We start from the raw sequence: 27,070 nt of genomic DNA, 5'->3' as shown, positions 1-27,070 counted from the left end.
ACGGAGAAAAGGCAGAAGAAGGTGTGACGGAAAAAGAGAGGTGGATGGAGAGAGCCGGAAAGACAGGATGAAAAAAGAAAGAAGAGGCCAATCAGGCACAACAGCTCACAGGGAAATGTTGCAGAAAATGCTCAGGAAAACACTGACAGAATGTCCACAGAAGAACCACGAGACAGTCAGCAAACTTTCAAAAGCCTTCAGGAGAAAATAAATGAGCTCTACAGTTCAAATGTGTACACGTTCACTTTTTTAATAGTTTTCACTTTTTATAATAAAACACCAAGAGTGCTGTGTGAAACTTTATCACTGTCCATCTGTGCGTGTGGCTCTCTTACCCAAACTGGACCTGGTACTGGAGCGCTCGATGATGGTGTGTTTGCTGGGGTTGTTCAGGACAGAACGTTTGGCGAGCGAGATGTCTGCTGTCACCCTGGTGATGGATATTCTATAATACACAACAATCAACATTATGATGACCTCATAACGGCTGTTGCTATGGCACCAGCATTATGATGATGGGCATCTTGCAATATGCAACAACCATCAGTATTATGACCTTATAATGGCTGTTGTTAAGGCACTCGCTTCATGATTGTGATGTCAGTATCTTTAGACAGGCCATTAATTCTGCCTTCATGCCAACACAGGACTGTACTTATAGTCGCATGTAAATGTTCAGGCACTCTGGTCAAATTATTGTGTAAATAAGTGAACACATCTTCTACAGAGAACACATTTCTGCATATTTTAATGCACAAGGACAGTTTATTTGCAGCATTTAACACTGAAAAAAATAAAACACTGAATGTAACATCGGCCACACCAAATTTATAAAACACTGACACCTACCTGCCCTCAAACTTGTGTTTCAAGAAGTCAAAGAGAGCTTTCTGCATCATGTCAGTCACCTAAACACGCACAGACCCAGACACACACACACCCATGAACTATGGAGCATTTAATAAAACTGAGCCTTACACAATCAATACTTATAATTTACTGCACAAAATTTCACCATAAAATTACAGAAAAGGAATGGCTACTAGTTGCATTACTTTCACAATATTTTACTAAAACATAGCTGTATTCTGCTGTACAACTGCAGCAATGATCAGTAATTAAAATACAGCAGCCTCTTATTTTTACATAAAAACTGTAAAAGTAATGTAACTCAGTATTCAGTAATTTGCTGTGAATTTACTTATGAAAAATAATTTTAATTGTACCAGACCTGTACATTTTTTTGGAACATTTAAAGAAGGTAAAAGACAAACTAAGAACTCTATTTTGGACTGTTTTGTACTGTATACACACATAAGTAGGCTATGTCTTTTTACTATGTTATTACAGAAAATATCCACTCTAAGATGAGTTGCTTTCACAATAAAACAATCAACACAGTATTTTAGTGTTAAGTATTTTGAAGTATACTGTTAAATACTGTAAAATCCTGGCAATAATTAACAGTGTATAAATGGACAGCTGGGAGGAGACCTTTCAGATAACCCTTAAATCATCAAGGCTCTTCCTAGGAACTACACTCACATCATTTCCATTTACAGTCTTCCAGCTGCTGCTGTCAGCATTTCCTCAGAGCTGCCTGATCTTGTGGCTTTTCTTAATTACCAGGAATGCCTCACTGATCTGAATTGCATATGGTTAATTTTAGAGCACTCCAGCATGACGTAGACCACTTCTCTCCTAACACACTATTTTAGATTTTGCCTGGGTGAAACAGCACCTTAGCTGTGGGAGCTGATTCAGCTGAATGGCCTTCAGTCTATTTACCTCAGTTTTAAAGGCGTATGTTCCTACCTCATAGCCTTTGAGCGACGGTCCCACCAGGATGATGGGTCTCATAGAAGGCACCACGTCATAGGGAGGAACATGCTCCATCTGAGGGATCACAAACACACATATAGACACAGTTACAATGTTACACAGCAGACCCACTCATGAAATGCTGTCTACACTGAATCCTCCTAATGTTGATGTGGAGAACTCTCAAGTGTACGGGGGGCAACACTTCTCCTGGAGATATACCTTCCTGGAGGTTTCACCTCCAACCCAACTGTAACACTGCTGATTCAGCTAATTAAGGACTCCTGAAGGCAGTATTTAGATGGATCAGATGGGGTCGATTAGGGTCTGCAGGAAGGTAGACCTCCAGGAGCAGGACCACTGCTCTAGTGCAGGGGTGGCCAACCTCGATCCTGGTGATCGAAGCCCCTGGAGAGTTTAGTTCCAGCACACCTTTTTAACTGTTTTAATATACAGACATTAATAAATTCATTAATTGGATCATGTGTGATAGATTAGGGTTGGAACACGGTAGCAGATCATGCAGTGGACAGTGGACAGGGGACACCACTGCTCTAGTGCATGGAGCGAATAAATGAGAGAGGTGTAATATGACAGCAGTTTTTTTTCACTTTTTAGACTTTATTGAGGGAAATGTTTGTGAATTTGGCCTTAATGTAACTAGGGTTGACACTATTGATTATATTAGTTTGTGAGCAATCTAAGGATGCAGGATGTGGACTGAGGCGGCTGCAGGACCCCCAGATTTATTTAACTACTACTATTACTGCAACTACTACTAGCCCGCTTTGAGGGCTTGTCCACAGTAAGTGTATGCAGAGCTGTAGGGTAGTTCTGAGCCCACACCAAAATTGAAATTGTCTGATTTTTGCTCAAAACACAAAATCAGCCAATTTATTGTTATTATTTTAGCAGATCTGTGTTGCAATAAAGTAAATAATGTGAGCCAGATCAGTGCTCGACGCTGTATTTGAATGCTACTGCTACACCCCTATTAGAATAATTATGCATGACTCATTGTGCTAAATAGCCAGTTACCTTCCTCTTACTTTTATGTAGCACTTTATTTGATTCAAGTTATTAAATTAGGCAACTGATTAACTGATAAATGAGAAATGCCAGTTTGGTCAGTTAAAAAGCAAATAATGTTGTTTATATTGCAAGTTTGGCTAACTGAAAGTATTGGAAATGTGCTAGCATTTTGAGTGTAAAGAAAACTGAATCAACCATAAAAATGAATGATCAGTACATCCCTATAATACTAAAGTAGTGTTCTATGTTTTTATTACTTTATTTTTTTCCAAACTCTATATCTCTTGTGCAATCGAGTACTGAATCTCAGTGAAGAACTTTACTGTTGACGTGACACAATCAGTTTCTGCGCCACATATCATCTGATTGGTTGCCACTTTTATGAAAATTTCTTTTTTTGGTTTATTTGTTTTGTACTTTTTTTACAGAATTTGAAAATGCCAGATGACGGAACGACTGAAAAGGTCTAAAATGTAAAAAATCTAGTTCCATTAACGTCCATCCAAAGTTTGGAAATTTGGAGATATGAGGTTTTGTTCCAACAACAGCGACGTGCATATCATTTTGCATGATGTCACTGTGTACATCATGTTTACTGATTAAAATTCCAGAACTCCCAACTCAAAACACCTTCCTGCATAACTGGAGTAATCTACCAATTATTTTAATGACTACTTATCAGAGTTTTCATCAGAGTTCAAACAATACAAAAAATTCCAACAAAGGCTAAACAATAAAAATTGGACTTTAACAATTGAACTATAACAAACCTTGCAGAGGTTGCAAAGATGCTAAAACACTTTACTGGAAAAAGATAAACTGGGCAACATATCCAATGCTTCAATGCTGACTCATCAAGAAGGAATGTTTATCTTTTTTTTGCAGTAATCAAGTTCAATCAAATAATTGTGACAACCCTAAATGTAACTTGTGATGTTCATGCCAGTAAAGCAGTGCTGAAGCACACTGAATTAAGGCAGAGAGAAAGTGATACTGATCGGAAAAACAGGGAGTTCACAAGAATCCCCTCCCACTCAAATGTCCTGTTATATAACATCTGACTTGCATTTCCAGCTGACAAGAACCGGAAACAGCGCTCTTCATTATCGTCTCAAATCTCAAATTTCTTTGGGCACGCACACAACAACAACCCACATATGCTCCCGGGATAATGACGCCGGACAGGTGTACGTATGTGGCAGGTGGTGCTGTGTGTGGGATGCACAATGTGTCACACGCTATAATGCAATCAAACACACTGTCAGGATAAGTTGGTTTCATCCTGAACTGTGTTTGTTTTTCTGTGTTCGTTGGGGGCGAGTATTCCTCAGGTGTGAAGAGGTTGTTCCAAACAAATGTATCTGCAGTATCTCAGTGAAGCGCATTAAAGAGAACACACTGTTCTCCTGTGCTCTAGACTTTTTCCTCTCACCTTATATAACATAAACATAGAAAAGTTTCTGCACACCTGTCCTACATTTAACTCCAAAGTCATATAAAATTCTGCAAAGGCAGCCTACAATACATCGTTATGTTGGACTTAATACTCATAGTGGTAGCACTCTGTATAAATCCCCTATGCTCACCATTATAAATGCATGTATAGGTTAAACACTGTGCCTAATGCGCTATACTTGTGGAACAGCTCACATACTAAAGTATCAATAAGGTCTGTCACAATCATAAAATATTACTGGACGATTCATACATAAATAACTGCAAATAATAATTAAGTTGATGTTTTGGTTTATTGCACACAACTGTTAAAGTACAAGCCTAAAATGGCCAAATTGGTTGATTCCTAGGTTGCTAGTTGGCGATGCTACATGGCTCCCAGCTGACGACAGAAACAGATTAAGCTCAAATAAACAAACATCCCTCACTACTGCCCTATAAACATGTTATAGCATCAAATTAGAAGTTAGGACCCTGACACATCTCAACTAAAGTGTTTTCAGCTTTCTTTTAACATGTATTTGCCTCAAACTATTGACCCGTTCCTGTTCTGTTTGTTATGATTGTGGAAAATAACTGCTGTCAGCTTAACTAATTGACAAGATGTTTTATGAAGTAAATGATACTGTATTGACATAATGGGTCTTGAACTAAAATGACAGACATTAGTTCCATTTATAACACTGTCATTAAGCCTCAAAGCCTAGTTAAGCGCATCTTTTATCAGCTCTATACATTTCTACTAACTCTGTTGTTTACACAGCCTTCCTTAATAGAAGTGGTTCATCAAAATAATATAACACAATATCTATAATAACTTAAAGTACTTTTGATAATTGGAATTGAGCTACTTACATCGAAACAAAGTCATTGATTTCTTAAAACATGTCATCTTGCGATTAATGGCATAAGCTGTTTACAAATATTCAAGAACTGCTTTATAAATTCATTATTGAATGCTTAGGCAATTATTGCTTATGCTTCTGTTATGAAGCCCCTATGTAGGTAGCCTTCAGTTAAAGCGTTAGTGAATTTATTATGCATACAGGCGTTATACAAAGTTACTATACTAACACTGTAAGAAAGGTATTTTGACCATCAAAGTACAGTAAATGTTTATGATAATGATCACGAAAAAAGGTCAAAGTGCATGTTAAAATACCATAGATATACAGTATTTAACACTGCTGTTGTTAATTACAGGAGTAGAATGTAAATTTACAAAAACAAACAATTACCTTTATTTTACACACATTTGCACTTATGTTAATGGTTTTACTGTTATTATGGTAAAATATTGTATGTCAGAATAACTAGTGAATGTGTTGAGTCACAGTATAAGGCAGTATTTCTAAGAAATTAAATGACTGTAATTGTACAGATTTTTACCATAATTGAGAAAACATACTTTTACCAGCTGCTTAACTTTTTACTGTTTTTTTTTTTTTATCACATGTTATCGACAGTACTTTATAACCCTTGTTATGGTAACTAATATAATTGTGGTACTGGCTTCCAGGCAAAATCTGAGACAATGGAACCAAAAAACATGTCTACACAGTTTTAAACAGCGATTTCCACAAACTGTTGCTGCTTTGAGTTGGTCACCTCTGAGAACTACATGGTTTTATATGTCATTGCATACAAAGGATCTAGTTACGAGACTTTTGAGTCTGCATCATAAAAACATGATGACAGGGAAACTGAATTTAGTCCTTGTGTCTGTATCAAAATATATCCAAGGCCAGACACAACAGAGGGTGTGCTCAGCAAGCCTCCCTCAGATGCTAAAAAAGTGGTGTTTTCAGTTATCTGTCATTTTTAGTGTATGAAATATGAGTCATATAAAGCTGTAGGCTAACTGATTGATTCTCTGTAGGTGTGTATGGGGAAGGGGGTGAAGAACGTTTGGCATCAACATAAGAATGTGGGTTGGAGAAGTTTGGGACCCCTAGTGAAAGGAAATTTGAAATGTGTGTCCTCGCCACAATGGCAAGACAATCTCAGTGGTGAGCATCAAAGCATCACCAACACAGTAAAGCTCCAAGATTCTGATCTCTTGTTAACAGCCAATAACAAGAAATGAGAAAACACAAAAAGAAAAGGACAAAGAGATGTGGAGGAGGCTTAAATGTTGAAAGTTCGCTGCTGTTGATGACTCACCGACTTCTGTTTCTGTTTGGCCGGGCCACCTAGCATTCCGCACACACACCCGCACCAAGAGAGAGAGAGCAAGCAAACACAAACAAACAAACAAACAAACAAACAGAAGCACAAAGCACATGAGGTTATCGACAAGCTGTTAATATGTTTTAGAAGGCTGGGAGGGACTGAATTAGCCAACAAATAGCCACAAACGCCACCTACACTGAAAGCCCTGGCGTTATTTGTACTTAAATAAAAAGTTAAAATTGCTTAATTTCTTGCAATCAGCTGTTATCACTTAATCCAGGTGTGTTGTTTGTACTCTGTGGTTGAAAATTCAATTAATACTGAATGTGGCTGCTAGATTGCTTAAGGGCACCAAGAAAAGGGACCACATTGCCCCTGTGTTAGCCTCTCTTCACTGGCTTCCTGTCCATTACATGATCCAATTTAAGGATGTTTCATTTGTTTATAAGGCTCTTAATAGGCTAGCAATTTCCTATATTGTGGACCTCTTCCACCTTTATGGCTCCTAGGTCTTCAGATCAGCTACTCCTGAGTCTCGGCTGAAGCCTAAGAGTGACAATGCTTTTGTGGTTGCAGCTGTGAAACAGTCCATCCCTAAATATTAGCAATATTTCTTCTGTTAGTGTATTTAAATGAATTTATTTCTACACTTGCATTTTGAAAATTAATTACGTTTTTTATTTTTTTAATATTGTTATTTCATGTATTTTATTTACTATATTTTATTCAGTTTTTCAAATGCATTTTATTATTTTTTTACTTTACACACAAAAAAAATCTTGACTAATTATTCAGTTTAATCTTTAAGTTACCTTTGTTTATATTTATCCTGTATTTTAATGTTTTGACATTTAATATATTCCTATTTATGAACAATTTGTATTGTTTTAAGGGTGCTTTATAAATAAAATTCAGCAAGTAAACAGTAATTATGTGTTCTCTGTAAAGGATGTGTTAACTTATTTTCACTTAGAAAATCAGAGAAACATGTAGTTTGACTGGGGCGCCCAAACTTTTGCACAGAACTGTAATTCTACTGTTAAATGTAAGTTTAAATTAGGGACCACAGCATTAGCATAACGCAAAATTAATTGCTTTGAAAATCAGTAAAAATACAGCCTCTTAAGTGAGAAATGTTTATATAATCAGTGTTATAAACTTAATCAAATATGATGAGGTACATACAGTAGTTACTTCAAGTTAAAATCTCAAATTACACAATGCTATAGTTAAGTGACAACAGCTTAAATTTGTCTGTTAAATAACTACAGACAGACAAAAGTTTCCAAGTTATTAGCCCAGGCTAACATCATAGATGACCTACTGTGTATTGGTCAGTGCCCTCCCAGCTTACAGACACATCAACGTTAAACCAGCTGTTCAGAAGCTTCAATCAATTAACATGTTCAAATCTCAGGCACTGTGATGCACACAGCCACAGTGTGTTAAGGTCAGTGTAGGTAAGAAACTGGACGTATGAGAAATTGGTGCCTCAGCAAAACACTTTCACGCTGGCAGGAAAACATACAGTTCTGAAGGCTGCATACGCAAAAGAGGCGCTTGGTTAGAGCTGACTGGGCATTAGTGTGGGCATTTCCTGATGCACGCTTGGGCGAAGGTTATCGCTATGGTTACCTTCTTAAAGAAGGGCAGACGGGGTATGTTGCCCTGAGGGGAAGTGACACTGCCGGCCACGCCCTTGCGGTCACGCATGTCAACAGGCTCCGCCTCCTCAGCTTCCAAATCCGATGAGTCATCATAAAGCGCTGAGGACATATCAGCTATACAGGGGGCCGAACCAATTGGGAATTGGGAGAGTGGGTGGTTGGCGTGGTGGGTAAAGAGAAAGAGACAGGAGAGAAAAGGGGAAGAGAGACAGAAAGAAGTGTAGGCAGAAGAAAAGAGAGGGAAAGAAGAGCAACATGATGTACACTATGAGCAGTCTCTGACTCAGATACATGGGTAAGGAATCAGAGGTGGAGACTGAAAGCTACAAGCTAATGGAGGAAATGTTGCACTCAGTGCTATGACAGATATGATATATCACTGTGAGACAGAAGCCACGTGAATTAAAAGGGATGATAGAAAGGCACAAGAAAGAGAAACCAGGGAATGTAAATGTAGATAGAGGAAGGCAAAGAACAAGACAGAGCAGGAGGGAAAGATGAGGGTAGAGTGGGCTGAGAAAGGGTCGGACTCCCCAGGATTGATTTTAAGGAAGCTATACATTTTGTATTCTGGTCATGTGGTGAACTGTATGGTTGTTGGGGAAGGAGAAGGGTCCATATCATATCTCCATAGCAGCATAGTAAACTGAAAAGCACAGTCATTTCCTGTTTGAGTGTACCTGTTCCAGGTGGGGTGGGCCTGCGTGTTCCTGAGGCAACGTCCAGACTGGAGCTCCCACCAGACTTACTGATAACAGGAAGAAACAGACAGAACATGTAATTGGACGTGCTGATGGCTAGTGGCTGGCGGCTGCTGTGCACTACACAGAAGTGTTAATTGTTGACTGTTAAAGGGACCGCCAATAAAAACAAACAGACCATTCTGAAATAACTGTAGTTGTGATGTCACAACCACAGACACATACGCACTAAGGTTTGGAATCAATGTTTTCAATAATAGGAAAACAATGCGGTGGCAGATAAATTGATAAAGTGATTCTAATGTGCTAGCCCTATCCAACTTCAAAAGTGTATATAATTACAAACAAAATAATAAATAAAAACATATTTTTTGTGTCCAGACTGAAGTACAGAGCAATAGATGATTCTAAAAGGACTGGTTGAATTTATAATAAAATAAATATCAGTAATGTAATGACATATGACTGCCTATTCACATTGAAATGATATGGAATATTGTTACTGCAGGCAATGTATCAAGTATGTTGTGCTGTTCACTGTGTTATGGCACAGTCATCCAAAAGATCTAAACATCCAAAAGGAGTGGGTGAAGTGTATGCTTTATGACATCCCTTAGGGTTTCAGTCTGAACAGTTTGTTCTGCACATTTCAGCCTCGCTTTTTAAATGAGGCACAATACAGAGCAGCCAATCAGAAATAAGATAATTCACTTATATCACAGCAACAAGAACAGCCTTTTAACTAAGGGAAAAAGGGAGGTTGGAAAATGATTAATTACAGCTGTTTGTGGTAACAAAACCATACAAGCGTAAGTGGACAACAGGGGGGACCGCAAACAAGTGGAAAATGGCTTTTTAAAAACATGAACATGGTGATCTTGTTGTAGTCATCATAGTAGTAATCTGGTTATAGTATTGGTGGGATAACTAGCTCAGGATTATCCCATGTGCCTTGTGTTTGGGTGATGGTTGAAGGGGAATTCTTCCAATTAAAAAAAATATTTTAATCATAAATTGTAGTTCAATCATTAAGATGTAAAAAATTTTTCAGAATGTTTTGATGTAAAGTGTGCCATTCTACAGAAATGCTGCAAGTCAAAGTTGTTTAGGACAGTGATAGGAACCAAACGTCCAAATACTTTCAGCAGCTTATTAAATCAAAAAGTCACAGATACATTTCCTGATGCCTGGGACATTGTTTCATGATAGTCTAGAAATAATGTTTTGGCCTAAACACATAAATGTTCACCGGTCATTTTGGATAATAAATAAAATGGCCATATTTGCATTATAGATGTTGCGACTCCTGGTTCCTATCACCACCACTTTAAAGGAGTCAGTAAAGTTATCTTATAATGGATCATCTCACACCAAAACACTCTGAATGACTTTGCTTATGATTATGTTATGCAGAATTTTAGAAAAATCAGTGGACTTCCCCTTTAAGTGTTGATGCTGTGATTGATTGTTACCTGGAGCTGAGGCGGTTCTGTCTACTCCTCTGCTCTTGCAGCTGACGAGTGCTCTCCAGCTTTACTGGACTGGGGATGAAACCCACCTCACAGCCCTCCTTCACCAGACGCCCTATCCACCAATCATTATTATATTTCTGTTGGCAGAAACACACAGACAGATGCCCAATCTGATATTGCTGTACTTGTAGCCTTCAACAGAGAATAATAAATTATGTTCAGTGTGTTGAATCAGTTCTTACAGAGCTAATTTGAGGCCATCTTAAATCAGCATGGTGCACACCCGACTCAAATTACCAATATAAGTGTTGTATCAACGTTTAGGATACTTCAGTGCAAAATCAGTATGAGGGTCACTCAAACACAATCACACACAGACTAAAATTACCATATTATTTCATTAGTATTTCATAACCGTATAATTTTTTATTACAGTTTCCAGGCTGTGGTAAGCTTAGTAATACACAAACAAATGGTTTGAAAAGGGCTCTGTGAATACAATTAGATTTAGAAAACGGCAGTGAAAGATGAGAAGAAGAACTGACCTCTTTGATGTGCAGGAAATCTTTGGCTTCAAATGAAATGGCCATGCCCTGCACTGGAACATCATCGTTAGGGCCTGCATTGTAACCAACATTAGTCCTCACAGCAAACGCAACTGGCTTAGTCTGTGAAGAAAGAGCAGAGGGACAGAGAGACAGTCAGAATGATAATAAATGATAACAATAAGGAATAAATCATGCTATGAAAAAAAAATGTGATCCTGAGAAGTGCAACAGACCAGCCTCAATTTCCAGTCATAGTATCACTTAGATCGGCTACTGAAAACAATAAAACGTCTCTTCCTTTTGGTGGTGGAGAGAGTTCATTTCGTGTCTAAACTCAGATCCTTGAAGTGAGATAAATAACAGTTCTCAGATATGACAGCCTCAGTCTTTGTTTTGTCTAATTAGATCTGCTAATTAGAGCAGAGTGTTTGAGAATATTAGAGGAGGATAATAGGGGATCAAATAAAACTGGTCAATACTAAATATGAGGTGGGGTTTTAGCACTGTCACTGATGTGCTTCTGGTCTGGATACTGTTCCATGATAGTCACGAATCCACCCCACTTAAAGGGCCTTTTGTTTGAGACATTGTTTTACTATAGTTTTGAATTTTTGTGGCTCAAAACATGTTTTTAATATGTATTCATGGCAGAGAGGTACATGTAGAGTGTCGTAAGGCAAAACAGCCCCAAAAAGAAAGCTTTTTTTACCATGATCGACATTACATATGAATCACATACTCACAGGTTGTTTTGGATAGTAAATAAAATGGCTATATTTGTGTTGTAGACATCATGACCCCTGGTTCCTATCACTACCACTGTATGAAATCTGAGCTAGTACGTTTCTCTACAATGGACCATTTCACATCAAGCCACTCTGAATGACTTTGTTTACATCTCAGTGTCTGAATTACGCAGATCTTTTTTAAAAATCAGTAAAATTCCTCTTAAATTCCACATGAAACCATATCTGTTCTAGTCATCAACCTAAATGTCGCACCTGGATTTAACACTAGTGATGTTCAGTAGACAGAGAGAAAGAGAAAGGAAGGAATGAAAGGACAACAGGAATGGAAAAGCAGAGGTAGAAGATATTAGAGTAACACTGCAGTATAGGGGGACATTATAATGTTCTACATTAAGCTTATTAAGGCTTAACAAACTGGTAATTAATAATTAACTGGCTGTTACTACTATATTATAAAGCAATAACTAGACTGAATTAAGCATTTTCCAGAGCACTAGTAATGCTTTGATTAAGTCTCATTAAGCCAATAATTGGCTATTAATCATAATTGGTAATTAGCCATCATCTGCTTCCAAAAGTCAAAGTGCATAGTTGAATTAAGACAGTTTGATTGGCTAGTATTATTTATCTATTAATTTATTATTATGATATCGACCATGCATAATGCATGTGAACCGAACCACAAAGAAATTTTAAATCATTATTTTTCCTTGGCCCTGTCTCAGTTTTGCCTGTTCCTAGTCTTGGTCTTGACTTGGTCTCAATAAAGCTTAATAAGAGCATTAAAAAGAATGGAAAAGGCATAATCACCCTATCTACTACTTTATAATGTAGCAATGGGCAGCCCGTTACTAAGTAGTTACTGGCTAGATAAGTTACTTTTGGCGTGATAAGGCTTAATAAGAGCAAAATAATGGATACCTAAAATGCTGAGCAACAGGAAAATGCTCTGGAAAATGTTTTATCCCTTAAAAGGCCAAGGCCCACCAGCCGGGCCAAAGTTTTATTACACACTTCTATAATCAAAGGACATCTCAACCAGTTTGCATTGATATCTCTGTAGTTAATAATAAGCCTTAGTATGTAATAAGAAAGAAAGAAAGAGAGATACCTTTGCTTTCTCTAGGGTGGCCAGCGCCTGTCTATCAGCCTCTTTCCTCAGGGCCTCAGGATCTTCCTCCAGAGACACGTCAGAGTCTGAGGGGCGACTGGTATAGGAGTCCGCTGAGCCCTGAGAGAGAAAAGAGAAAGAGGAGAGATGATTTGGAGTTCTGTCCACTCCCGTTCAACAGTTTGGGATCACTTGTGACATTTATTATTTTTGCTATTTTATAAAAAAATAATAACTTTCACAATATGGATGGAAATACTACACACTAGACAGCAAAATAAATGTTAATATGTAGATATTCAATATCTAAGTATCTTAGGAGCAATAAAAAACTATTATTAATTATTAATAATATACAATAATAATCTATTTACAGTGATTTTTGTCAAATTACCTGTCTTAAGATTTGATTATCACTTTTGAACTATGATGCACTCCAGATATTAACATTCTTGATGCTACACACTTTTAGTCTGTGTAGAAATAAGAGGGATCTAAGATTTCTGTTTTTACAGTTTCCTAACTTTCTAGCAGAACTAGCATATTAAAATCATTTTACACAGTACATGGTAACAAATTAGCTCTATATTATTGAAAAAACACAGATTCCAAACTTTAGCACAGTTGCAAAGTGTATGCCTCTCAGAATGTGTGTGTGCTCAGCTCAGCCTCTGACCTCAACCCAGCACCTTCAGACTACTCTAAACAGTGAGGCTCATAAACAGTCATGTAATCTCTCTCAGACCCTCACAAGAAAAATGTGTTTTATAATCAAAGACCATCTATAGCTAATGAGCTCCCAGATGCACAGTGTAAACAGAGGTAAACAAGGTGTGTAACAAGAAATCAAGCAAGTTTGGAGCAGAGCAACAAGCAGAAAGGTGATAAAACTGGACATCAGAGCTTTGGATTTGGCTCTTGCAAAAATGATAAATTCAAAAATAGTAAATTTCTGCAGACCTTAACATGCCTGGTTAGTATATACAGTACTTTTTTCACCATATTAGGGATTATATTTATGCAGTCGGGCTGTGCAATACGTCATTATCACAATATCGGCCTTTGCAATGTTGGTATCAGAGAATGAGCAAATGCAAATGAGCTTCTAATCAATCAAAACATTGTTTCTTGTTTGCTGTGAGCATCTCGATTAATCACAGATGTCCCTTGATGAGCTTCTGTTGATGTTTTGATGAATCACGGCATTCACATGATAACAGAAGAAAGAAATTTGGTACTATATATGTATTTCCAAAACAGTAACTTTACAGGAGAGGGCAAAAACATTTTTTATTTTCAATGTTAACCCCTTAAAATCCCAAGCCCACGTAAGGGGTTAATGTAAAGGGAATTTATTCCAAGACATATTTGGAGCATTTCTGTTGGTCCAATCATTATGGAATTATCACACAACGAAAGGAACAGCTACCATGCTCAAATAATCAAATAATATGATTGGAGAGATGAGTTCTTTTTCTGACAACAGCGATATGTACATATATATATATATATATATATATATATATATATATATATATATATATATATATATATATATATTCACACATAGATGGATAGATAGATAGATAGATAGATAGATAGATAGATAGATATATGAGTGCTTGATAACTGCAATCTATTGAGATGGACAGGTTTTTAATATTGGCTTATTATTATTCAAGTTTCCTTTTTATGTATATAGATAGGGCTGTCACAGTGACTTGATTAACATCAATTTAAAAAATTACCCTTAAAAAGAATCGGCCATGATTAATTGGCAATTTGCATCATGATGATGCATATTTTAAACTGTTCTCTCCATGTTAGCTTTTATTTCTAATTGGTAGGAATTCAAGTCGTTCCAATTCACTGCAGTAACAATTTTACTTACATGTACTTAACACATGAGTAAGATAGTTGAAGAACTCAGTATAGTGTAAAGCAGTTAAATGATGTCTAAGACTGAATAATCAGCAGATTCCTTGATAACTAATGTAACTGGTAGTGGCAGCCCTAGATGCAGAAAATGACCATGTGAATGTGAAGTAAAAAGCAATTAGATTATCTTGCATGATTTAAATATTATGGCCAGCATTTTTCTCCTTACACGCTCTCTCTGTCTCTCTCCTTTACTCACACACACACATACACAGTGTTCTCAGAGCTGGCTCTAACAGTTTTCGACAGTAGACTACAGAGTGCCATTGTGTCTTTATATAAGCCGCCCACTCCTCTCTTCTAGCCTGTTCCTTCTCTTTCCCTTTTTTCCTCTCGCTGTTTTTCAGGTGTCAGACACACTCTGAACCGTGGGAGGTGCGGACAGGCATGTGGACAGCTGCGAAGAATGACTCAATGTGTGTGTATGTGCAAGTTTGTGAGAATCAAAGTGTGTGTATATGTGTGCATGATGAGGCTTAAAATAGAGGTGAGAATTTGCCTTCACATATGCCATGCGAATTGATGTTAAATTATTCATAGCCACACACACACCACTTACTAAAGTCACGTTAATAACTCTCTGGTTTTCCTTTCATACTCCATCTAGTGCAGTTTATAATATTAGGCAATACATTACATCAATACAGTTCACATAACATTATACAATATACAGTCATATGCACATATTGCCAAATTCTCTACAGGGAACTCTTTCTGCAAATTTTGGTGCACAACTTCTATTTATATGCTGAGCATAAAACATTGGAAACCATAAAATATAAACTGTGCCATAAGTGTACACAAGTCAAATTTAATGTTTTATTTTTGTCTAATATGTTAGATCCAGTAAATAAACAGTAACTGTGCATTAAAATGTGTGTACTCTGTAGAAGATGTGTTAACTTGTTTTCACCTAGAAAATCAACAAAACATGTAAACATGTCATTTGACCACGGAGGCTCACATTTTTGCATACAACTGTATAAAAGGCAGAACAGTACTGTGCAAAAGTCAGACATAGTCCAGTCAAAACGGTCATTAAGTGCTTAAGCGTCAAAAAAGCAGGAAACATTTATTCAACAATTATCTAAAAGGCTCATCAACTACATATAAAATCAAATATCAAATATATCAGTATTTCATTTGTCCACTCTTTACTTCCTACTCTTTAACTCTTCCATCCTTCCAATCTTAAAACCAACCAGTTAAGTCCTTAAAACAAAAGCTGCTCCTAAAGGAGTTACTGACAGTCTGTTCCCTTCAAACAGACACTAACATTCACAAAAAAAACACCCAAACCCACCTCCCTAATTTCTCTTTTATGTCAATCACAAATATAATAAAGGATATATTTCTCATTAGATTAGATTTAAGACTGCATAATGAAGGGGAAAGTCAAGGAAAACAAGTGAAAAATCGGTTTTATTTTAAAGAGTTACAAAAAAGGGTCTTTTAACAAACTGTGCAAGACCTGGTAGACCACCAAAACTGCCCCCATCAAATAAACTGTACTTAAAGCTTTCATCTTTGAGAGAGAGGAGAAAATCAAACTCCATTCTTATTTCAGATCTGAAAAAAATACACAGGTGTTTCTGTCCATCCTTCCACTGTGAGAAGACAGCACAAAGCTATGACTCTGAAAGGAAGTAAAGTAAAACTGCACTAGAACATCAACACAGGACATCTGTGATGGAATCTGGAGTAGGGTTTTATGGACTGATACTTGGATTGTGAGAAGCAGAAAGTGTAACCAACTTCTAAGACTGAACTTTGGAGGTGTGGAAAAAAATATTCCTGCAGATTTCTTTGAAAAACTGAAAGCAAGTTTCCTGAAAAGAATGAAAGCTGTAATAAATGCTGTAATAAAGGGTGAATACTGTCATACTGACAGAATGTGTATCATATTTAATTATTATGGCTTTTGTGTAATTTTCTGTTAAATATGTTTTCTGCTTTTTCATCATGACGCTGAAAATTAATAATTTGTAATTAACCCCTGAAATGGCCAGGACCCACCAGTGGGTCCAAGGTTCTGCTACACAGTTCACAGCTCAGCCCATTTGCACTGAAGTCCCTGTAGTTACTGAATAATAAGTCTTAGTATGTAATAAGCCTGGGGTTTTAAGGGGTCAAAGGCTGTTTTCACTGGAAATTAAATGAATGAGAGGGTGGTCTCTGACAGATGCACAGTAACATTTAACATAATTTTACTTAGTTACTTAAATTAACCTCATTCATGACATCAAATCCATTCTCCAATCTAACATAAAATAATGGCAGATAAGGTCATTTACAGGCCTCTGCTTTTAAATTCTTAACGTTGTTGATCAGGTTCTTTCAAACAAAATTTAATAAATTTGTCAGTCTGTCTAAAGAAATTCTCAGTTGAGAAGATGAATGTAAAATTAGATATAAAGATAAAGATTCTAGACTTCCAGCCCATACAGACATTCTCAAGAACAAGCTGTAAACAAAGAACTAAACCGATTTCTGACGTGTGTGTGTGTGTGTGTGTGTGTGTGTGTGTGTTTGTGTAGTTTTGAGCGGAACTCAAAAACACTAGCCAGAATGTGACTAGCAAACACAGCTTTCAACAGCTGCACACACATAAAATCATAATAAACACACAATAAAATGTTGTAAAATATGTGTTTTTGTAGTGCCAATTCTTAAGGTTACACATAGATTTTCAGACTTTGGGACACGTTTAATTCTAAGCAACGGGCTCTAAGCAATCTAACTGCTCACCATGTGGCCATTAGGTACAAGCATGCAGTCTTACTTCCTGCTCTAAAATGCAGGGGCGTGGCTAAAATAAGGCTCCACTCCCACAGACTAAAACTCTGTGTTTCGGTAGTGACATGAAAACATGGGAGAGCAGTTTTTGAATAGTCTTTTTTATCTAAATACTAACTCATTATACATCTAAATCCTCCAACTTCACTTTAAAAGAAATCAAAAAGATTTGTTGAAAAAATACTGAACCATTTAAATGGTTCTTTGCAAGATTAAATGCTGCTTCTGCAGAAACTGTTGCATCGTTCTTTAAAGAACGTCTCAATAATGGTTCTATTTAGAGCCACAATGGTCTCTCTGTTGTTACAAGCCAAAGAATCTTTTTTGTACTATTGACCCCTTTTTTGCTAGAAGTGATAATAAAGTTCTATCACCCAGCCATGTCTACACTCGCAAATGCTAATGCAAATCCATCAATCAAATGTTTCAGCACAGTCATCACAGTCTGAGTATTTGTAATAACACAAAACATATTGGCAATATGAATGCGCTATCTTCCCACCACTTATCTTTCTGAACAGCATGACCGCAGTTCATTCCTGACAGAGCCTTGTTTTTCTTATTTACACGTTTCTATTTTCTCCCTAAGAGTGCTATTTAAATTAGTCAGTCCCTGCAAAATAACAGACTTAGCACTTCACTTCAACACTCAGACCTGCCAGGAACCCAGCAGCGCTAGAGTGAGAGAATGAGAAAAAGAGAGAGAGAGAGGGAAGAAATTAAAGCTGGAGAAAGAATGAGAGTGACTGCGTGGGAGAGCTGATGAGAAAAGCTCTGTAAAACCTCACACACACATAGATACACACCCCGGTAAGTGAGCACATGAGAGCCACAGCCCAGCAACCATAACACCTGGCCTTCTATTTCTGTGAAAGCTGAGTGAGGATTGAATCTGGGATTTGAACCATTACCTCTCAGTTTTAAGTTTCCACTGAACGATTTTTAAATAGGTACACAGTGCACTACAAAACAGTGGTGGATATGAGTTAAAGGTCCTATGTCCAACATTTTCCTTGCGTTTTATTTTTGTCTTCCACTTACGGCATTTTTGTGGATTTATGTATCAAAAGATTCATAAATCATTTTGCATTACTACTTTCCAACCTCTCTTTATCCCTTTGAATTAAACAGACTGTTTTTTTTCACAGTTCCTTTGAGGCTGATATATGTCAACAATAAACTCTGATTGGCTGCCCTGTACTGTGCCTCATTTAAAAAAGCAGTGTGGGAAACTCTCACTTTAACTTCAGTCTAAAGGGGTGGGGTTAAATTGCTATTTGTTTAACAGGTAGATATATGTTAATGGGTTGATTTTCATGATGTCACAAAAATAATGAATTTATAACAAACTTATAATGCTTTAAAACGAACAGTGTTTATACTACTACATCAAACGCTTTATTTAAAAAAGCAAGGACATTTAATTTTTCCATGATATGGGCATTATAAAGTACTAAAGTACTTGCTTTTATATGTACTTAAGTATCAAACATTTAGTTCATGTCTGTAGCTACACAGGTCTCCTACACAGGGATGCACCAATATGGCAACTGTGGACCGATGCACATATCTGATATTCTTCATGTGCATATCTGCCAGTGCCGATACATTTATAAAATGTAAAAAGTGGTACTCAATGTACCTCTATCAAAATTATGGAGAAATGTAACATTTTTAACAGGCAGTAGCCTCCAGTGTAAAAAATGGTTCGTCAGTTCAACCTAAGAAAATTACTTCATGTGGTGTCAAGTAAATTAACTAGTTTTATTCTACCTAATAAATTCTTTGAATGAACCATTTTTTAAGTTGAATAAAACCGGTTCAATTGTATTGTATTATTGTATTTTTATTTAGGTTGAACTGACAAACCATTTTTACAGTGTAAACGCTCTGCTCTTCCAAAGCACAATAAATACACCATCAAATTTCAGTTAAAACTAAACTTCTGTCCAATACCAATTTTTTAAGCAATTATCTGCCTTTGCAGATTATGATATCACTGTGCATCCCTAAACTGTTTATTAAATTAGTATAACATGACCAGTACTTTTACTTTTGATACTTATGTACATTTAGAAGTACTTTTGTACTTTAACATTTTATCATTTAATATTAAAAATTTCTACTTTCTACTTTCACTCAAATTCAAATGTTCTGAATTTTCTCCAACATTGCTACAGGTTAATTTCAGGGGAATTCAATTTGTTATGCAACACTTATGTTATGACAGCACAATCTGGAGAGCGTTTCCAAACAACAATGCAAGTCACAGCTGAACCAACATAGTATGACGGATCACTGAACTAACAAACATCACAACTAACAATCGTTTGCCATCACAGCTCAGTCGGACCACAGTAGTCTGAACCACGTTAGTTGGAACCACATTAGTTCGAACTACAGTGGTTTGACCTGGGCCTTTAATGGAATTTGCTTAACTTGTTCAGATAAAGTAGAACTTACAGTATCATAAACTACCACAAAGATTAAGCTTTAGTTAAGCCCATAAAATGTAATAATACCCAAAATATGTATGCCAGTCTATGCTACATCATTGCTACAACAGAGCTTCGGCTACATCCATTTAATTCTTGGTTTAATAACTTAAAAAAAAGATGTGCTACGTCCTAAAAATATTGCTTCAAATTTCAATAATGTTGTTTTTTCAATTGTATTGAAAAAAGAATATTTGATTTACGCTGGCAGTCACTGCTAGCTCAACGTATTAACCCACTGTGTTGTGTTAATGCTGTGGAAAAGGGGCGGTTCCTTCAACCATCAGCACTTTCTTTTTGGGTGTCTACTCACATTGCAGTTTCTTAAGAGGTTTTTATAACTAAATATTATATATATATTCAGCATATTTTCACATTTGGGGCAGCACGCTAGGTTGTTTGAGACTATATAATTTGGAAAACTTTTAATTAGAGACTTTACTACATTTCAAGCTATATTTGATAAATTAACACAGCCTAATGTTAGTTTAGATTATTTCAGTGAAAACTGTGTTTGCCTAACATGTAAGCCCTAACTGAGATTAGGCCTAATTTTACAAAGGAAAACAAACTAAAGCTTGGCTGTCCCAGGCCCTGGCTGATGCCTTAACTTCTTCTCTGTACTTCTCTAATACAGTCTTTCCACACTCTACGTGCTATGCTTCATTCTTGTTTGTTACCAGTTATATGCCACTCTCCTCTGTAAACATTCAGACTCTTGGTCGAGCCTCATAAACCGCTGTAATTGCTTAGCACTGTTAATTACATTTAGTGTACCAAAAGTAAAATAACAAAACCAAGAGTAAAACAATGTCTATGTTCAAGAGCCTCAGGACCAGATTTGTCTCTTGCAGAAAACTGTCAACCATGTGGTCAATATAAATAAATCATACATATGGTCATATCAGATTGTTTTTTCACTACAAAAGTAGATGTTTAACCCTGTCCCATATAATCTTCCATGTATTAGAATTTAGGACAACTTAAAAATGAATGAAATACAAATAACAGAACATTGTAACCTCTTTCACCTTTATTCTGTTGCACCTGTTGCCACTAATATTATCTATGTATCATAAAGGTCCACATATCATAAAGGTAACATGACTTGTAATGTGACTACTATGACTTTAAGTTTGCTCCAGTTTTGTTTTTCCTTTCTTTACATCTGTGATTTTCTATACATAGCTGGTTCACTATAGGGCTACATAGCACATTTCAGGGTAAATAAAACCTAAGAAGCTTCTTCTAGAAAAAGTTGGAAGTTCACTTCTCCCCCATATTTTTCTCTATTACACAACTTCTGTTAAGTGTGTGAATATCAAGTAAATCACAGCTCTTAACAGAATAATTGTTCAGCAATCCTGACTTTGGAGACGGTCAGTTGTTGAATTACGGGCTATTTATCCCTCTATGATCAAAATAAAATGACCTTGTTAATACCTTTCTACCCATTTTTTCATAAGAACTACATAATTCTGCTGAGTGCCAATACTGCATTTCTACTTTAGCACATACAAAAACAAAAATGGTTACATTAGATAACTTAGACAATATCTGACCTGCAGCCCATTTGGTCAGATTCAGAGTATGACAGCAAGACTACATTAAATTCTAAACCTGTTGTTGCCCCTAAGCACACTTTTTGGTCAGCAGCTGTGCTTGCGGAACAATTACACAAAATTGAGCATAGTGCTAGTTCAGGCAGGCCACAAAGTCAGACTCAGGCCCCAGTCTCAAATCAACAGCTGTTATCAGCTGATCACAATCAGCTGATGGCTCAGCTGATCACCTGCTACACATTCAAACACAGGGACAAACATTATACAGTTCAGCAAGATGGGTTGTGAAATGCTTTACAGACTGTCTTGAACCAAACCACATTCAGGATAGTCTGGTAAACATTGGTAAAGCTGATCTGAACCTGATATTGGAACAGTTTTACAGTTCTATCCACATAGGAAAAGTTCCACTTTTTTGGTGGAAAGAATTAGTGATATTTAAACACATTTGCTAAAATGTTTGAAACTTCTTTGCTTTTATCTCGTCTTTCACAATATACTGCTTAGCCTAAACCTCAAAAGCTTAGCTTAAACCTCAAAAGTCATTATTGTATTGTAAGTATTACACCTACAAATACAATGCATGTCTTAAAATGGTGTAAGAATGTTTTGATTTCCCAACATTTACTTTGGAGTTTTTCTAACTCTAAAAATATCTTTGAATAAACCTTTTCGCCACCTTATGCATATAACACCTCATGAAATGCAAATATTTAACTTTTCTTCCAGATTATTTAAAACTTAAATGCACCAGAACTAACCACTCTGTATAGCTTTTAACATTATTTCTCATTATTATGTTACACTGTACGCTTAAAGACTTTCCTAATTTCGCTTAAATTTCCACTTAAGTTTCCTAGCAATTTGATAATAAAGATATGCAGTTTTACTGGAGCAGAAGCAATATCCCTCTTTATATAAACTGATCAGAATATCAAATCCACAGTAATTCTTAATTTACTACAAGGCGTTGTCTGGCAACATGAAGATACAGTATCTACTTGAACGTATTGCAAGTTTAACATTTTACAGTATTACATTACAGCTTTTACTGTATCTATTCATGGCCTCCTGTGCTACATTGAATTCATTTGCCTGAAATGTGATGGCTGCAATAAAGCAACAGCAAGCTTATAAAAATCCTCATTTTGTTTAATTGAAATGTAGGGTGCACTCCCTGTCATTATAGAAGATTACACATTCAAAATGCCTCATTTTCTATGCACAGCAATTGTGTTCCACTGTAAGTTAGAGTTTTTAAGAAAGCAAGAGGTTTAAGTTAACCAAACAGCCTACACCAAATTAAGGCTTTCAGAAAACTGAAATGTCTTTTCTTCTTACTGAACAGTCCTAACCATTGGCTTATGTTATTTGGCTAACTGCGAAATCCAGCTTGAATAACCCCTGGGGGATATTTCACAAAGAAGGATTTCTCAGTTTAGCCAGATAATTTAAGCCCAGAGTCTAGCCTGTCCAATAAGAAAAAGAGCTGAGGGACATTCTTATTAGACAAACCTCATCCTTGGACTTATTATCCTTATTATCCTGGGTTATCATCCTGCTTTGTGAAACAACCCTAAGGGCTTTGAATGTTTATAACACAAATATAGCCAATTTATTTACTATCATAAATGACTAGTGAACCTACACATGACTTCTGAGCATTTATATGTCATGTTGATAATGGTAAAATAGTGTTAATCTAAAAAAAAAAATCTTTCTCTTTTATAACACCCTGCATGTATCTTTCCACCACAAACAGCTTTCAATAACTATGTTTTAGGCATCATCAGGCTGCATATTCATAACCATTTTGTGAAATATTCTGTCAGGGAGCTTTCAGAGACATTAAACAGTTCAGACATCTGGTTCCTATCACTATCACTACGAACAATTCTGACTCTGTAATTTTTGTTAGAAAGGAGCATCTTACATCAAACAGCTCTGAATAATTTTATTTCCATCTTAACCATTGAATTATACAGAAATTTCAAAATATGGGTGGAATTCCCCTTTAAGGAAAGGAACTTCAAGAAAAACATTCTGGAGCTGCCTGCTGTTTATACAGGCCTGCATGCACTAAACAGACATGACAAGCCAGCCTGCTTTTAGGAGACTTGTGACAGTGTGTTAAACGTTTGTGTGACAGCTGCCATTTTAATGTGACAAGCATGAGACACTGCGATGAGCAAGAGCAACAATTTGTGTGATTATAATTTAAACATTCTTTTTTACTGTCACGGCAGATCTGTGAGTCCTTTTGAGGGAGGCAGGAACTCAAATTCTGCAGTGCTAATTTGATTCACTAAACACTGTCTTTTCAGATATGAATCATCAGTGAGATTTCGCTCAAATATACAACAAGCTGTCACTCCAGAGAAAACTCGGCTTTGTGTGCATTGAGGCCAAAACGCTGAAAACATAAAAGACAAGTGTTCTGAAATAGAATGACCTTGGGAAATCTCTGCTGCAAGTATTAAAAAGATTATATTTGCCAGCACTATTTGAGGAATACCTGGACAGAGAGCTACAGAGAGAGAGACTGAGTGAGCAAACAAGCGAGAGAGAGAGAGAGAGACTGATGACAGAGGTGCATCGTGTCACAAACTGATTATGCAATTTATCATCCGTCTCAGGCTCTAAGCTCTGCAGGCTGTAGATCAGAATCAATCACTTGCCATTCTGCATCAGTTTTTGCTAGACAAAGTCAACTGAAGCCAGAACTGTCTCATACCAGCCCCACAGACAGCAGTCCTCCTGGACAGTGTCCATCGCTATATGACCTGTCCTGTTAACACAAATCATCACCAAAGCTTCCCATTGATCATGAAAGTCTGGGGGTGAACAGGAACAGAATGTGCTGTGATTCCTGTACAGTTAATCTGACAATAGTAAGAAGATGCTTCTAAATGAAAGCTGCTTATCTGTAACTAATACTGTCAGCACCAATTCAAATCCAAAGTTCAAAGAGCCAAAACAACATAACAGTCCAAACACCAAGTAGCGGAGGTCTATAGTCTCCAGTTTAGCATTAAGCAAACTGCATGCCTAAATTATAATCTCAAACAGCCTTGTATATGTGGTTTTGTATGCTAGTACTGTTTGCACAACAGTATACAAATGGATAAAAGTATAGACAACCATGAGTTACTGTATAACCAAAGACAAACTCCTTGTATGCGCAAACATACTTGCCCAATAAGGCCTGGTTCTGACAAAATTCAGTCTTTTATCAGACTACTGTTACCACTGTAGTAGTCATTAGGATTTGACTCCAACAGAGTCGGGGTTGACTTTTGGCCAATGACTGTGAGGGCTGAAATACTTGGACTCAGTCGGCTGTGTTTTTTTCACCCTGATTGTCCTGAGGGACAAATAGATGTTTCTATATATTTCTCTATCTTTGTGATAATATATATTATAAATACAGTTGACACATTTTCTGAAACTGTAGAGTCTGTCCTTTCCATTTCATCCTAGCGTGAGATCACACGTGACTCACATCCAGAGTTATGAGGCTATGAAGAGGGGTTGAGAAACATGTCATATGTCCATCTACATTGCATGTGAAACCGACCAATGGACACTCAGGAAATCACTAAGGACTGACCCATTACGCTGGAAACCCTTCATTCTTCATTTGGTCAACATCAGAGATACACATTAAATGGCGTGCAAAAAGTTTACAATTGCAGCAGTTCAGGAAAAAAAAAAAGATAAAGTATTTTGAAATGAACAAAAGTTTAGTGTAGTTCAGGAGTCGACTCCAGCAGGACAGACTAGTTTCTAACACTGGTTATAAATAACAATTTGTCACAACGTGAACCTACATAAGCTGCTTTTCTGTAAGCCTCATTGTCACAGCACTGATTTAAATGCAAAGCACAAAGCGTCAAAACAAGAAAAACGTCCAAAACACAGAAGCTCACTTATCAAGTCTGCCAGTTAAGCAGTTTGGTTTTCATGCACTTTGTCTCTTTTATATTAATTACACATTAATAACAGGCTGACAGTAGCGTGAAGGCATAGATTATTGAGAAGGTGATATTAAAATCCTCAGACGTTGCATTTATTACCACCAAAACAAAAGCATGGCGTCATTTAATAGTATGAATTTCTCACTTGCAGCTCATTGAAAGAAGTGGAAAAATTCTGTTGAAATTGCAGATTCTAAACTTTAATTGATAAGACTTTTGTGTTTTTATGGAGGAGATATTTTTCATGATTTAACCTAAATAAAACGTTGTTAGTCTTATTTTGCAGAAAGAAAATCTTTCATTGTGTTCTTATTTTTTGACAATTAAAACTGAAAAAAATGCAGACATGTACTTTCAAACCTGTTGACAGAGAATATAAATCTAATGTGAATATAACTCATTCTGTAACTGACTAATTAATTATGTCACTGCTTTTGTACATTACATTTGCTTTTGAGTAGCAGTAGTAATAACTCCACTTGGAAGGGTTAACAAGGTCAGCTGATACAGTCCGAAGCTGATCAGAATATCATCATGTTACAAACACAAGCTTAGATGACTCGTCTTCATTTATGCCAAGCCAAGCGCTGTTCCTCTTGATTTTGCACATCTGTCTTTTTTGCCATTTCAATTATCACTCATTTACTGTTTTGACTACCAAACGCTTTTTTTAAACTATGTTATCACAGGAACATGCATATGTAAGCCGTATTTTCCCTCAAATATCTCAATTGCAGTAATTTACATCCCACTGCGTTACTTTTCACTCAAATCTAGAAGAACTTAATTATAGGTTATTACACATACAGCAGCCTGAGACTGATTTGGATTAAAAATCACGCTCCAGTGTGCCAGGGGTGTTCAGAGGGCCAGAGGCCTGCAGAAAGAACACTGTGTCTGGGCAAGTGGTGGCAGAGGGGTCCCTGTTCAGTGCTGGAGGTCTAATTTAAACCCACAGGGCCTATGCAGCTGCCCAGCCCAAAATGGAATCGCACCACCAGAGGAAGAGAGAGGCAGAGAGGAGGGAAATAAATAGGCCACAAAACTTTTCAAATGTGAACTTCAGTGCGATAATTCCTCTCAAATCCATTCAAATCAATAAAAATAAAAGCACACGCAATCAAATTAGTGGAGGCTTTCCGGTTCCTTCTTACCGTTACAGGCCTATGAATCCGTTCATTTGTATCCATGGCACTCTTTACTTGCCACGGCAACCACGCGTCACACCCAGAAAGTCCGAGTCTGCTCCAAACGTAATGTGTGTGCCAGTCACACAAGGGTGTGTGTGAGAGCGCGCGTCCAAAAAGTTCTAAGTGTGTGTCAGAGAACGGCAAATTACTCTGCTAACCTCAAGCCCCCAACCCACATTCCTCCACTGTCTTTCTCTCTCTCTCTCTCTCTCTCTCTTTCTATCTCTCTCTCATACCCACCACACTGACATGGAACCTGAACTCAGTGCAGGGAGAGAGATCGGAGGGGGGGCGGGGGTTGTGGGGGGGTCAAATTGCAGAACTTGTGCTACATTTGCAGACTGGGGGTTAAATTTAGCCGCCGCAGGCAGAGGCACATCTCCT

At 37.0% G+C, this 27,070-nt stretch overlaps 1 protein-coding gene across 4 annotated transcripts in view; it reads right to left on the bottom strand.

The window, feature by feature from the left end:
• cacnb1 (calcium channel, voltage-dependent, beta 1 subunit) overlaps positions 1 to 27,070 on the bottom strand; it is a 55,700-nt gene that overhangs the window by 13,132 nt on the left and 15,498 nt on the right. For 2 of the 4 annotated variants that reach the window (XM_036589499.1, XM_036589500.1), the window contains exons 3-10: positions 12,729 to 12,848; positions 10,866 to 10,988; positions 10,321 to 10,457; positions 8,828 to 8,895; positions 6,472 to 6,500; positions 1,816 to 1,896; positions 850 to 908; positions 336 to 445 (exon numbers count right to left, since the gene is read on the bottom strand). In XM_036589499.1, coding sequence (XP_036445392.1) covers positions 336 to 445; positions 850 to 908; positions 1,816 to 1,896; positions 6,472 to 6,500; positions 8,828 to 8,895; positions 10,321 to 10,457; positions 10,866 to 10,988; positions 12,729 to 12,848 — 727 coding nt within the window. Of the gene's footprint in view, positions 1 to 335; positions 446 to 849; positions 909 to 1,815; positions 1,897 to 6,471; positions 6,501 to 8,115; positions 8,262 to 8,827; positions 8,896 to 10,320; positions 10,458 to 10,865; positions 10,989 to 12,728; positions 12,849 to 26,650; positions 26,919 to 27,070 lie in introns of those variants that run through there. The other 2 variants (XM_036589502.1, XM_036589498.1) reach the window with 2 other exon arrangements.

This window comes from Colossoma macropomum, unplaced genomic scaffold, assembly GCF_904425465.1.
Source record: "Colossoma macropomum unplaced genomic scaffold, Colossoma_macropomum, whole genome shotgun sequence".
Taxonomy (NCBI): domain Eukaryota; kingdom Metazoa; phylum Chordata; class Actinopteri; order Characiformes; family Serrasalmidae; genus Colossoma; species Colossoma macropomum.
Note: the sequence above shows the minus strand (reverse complement) of the source record. Positions and strands in the feature narration are given on the sequence as shown.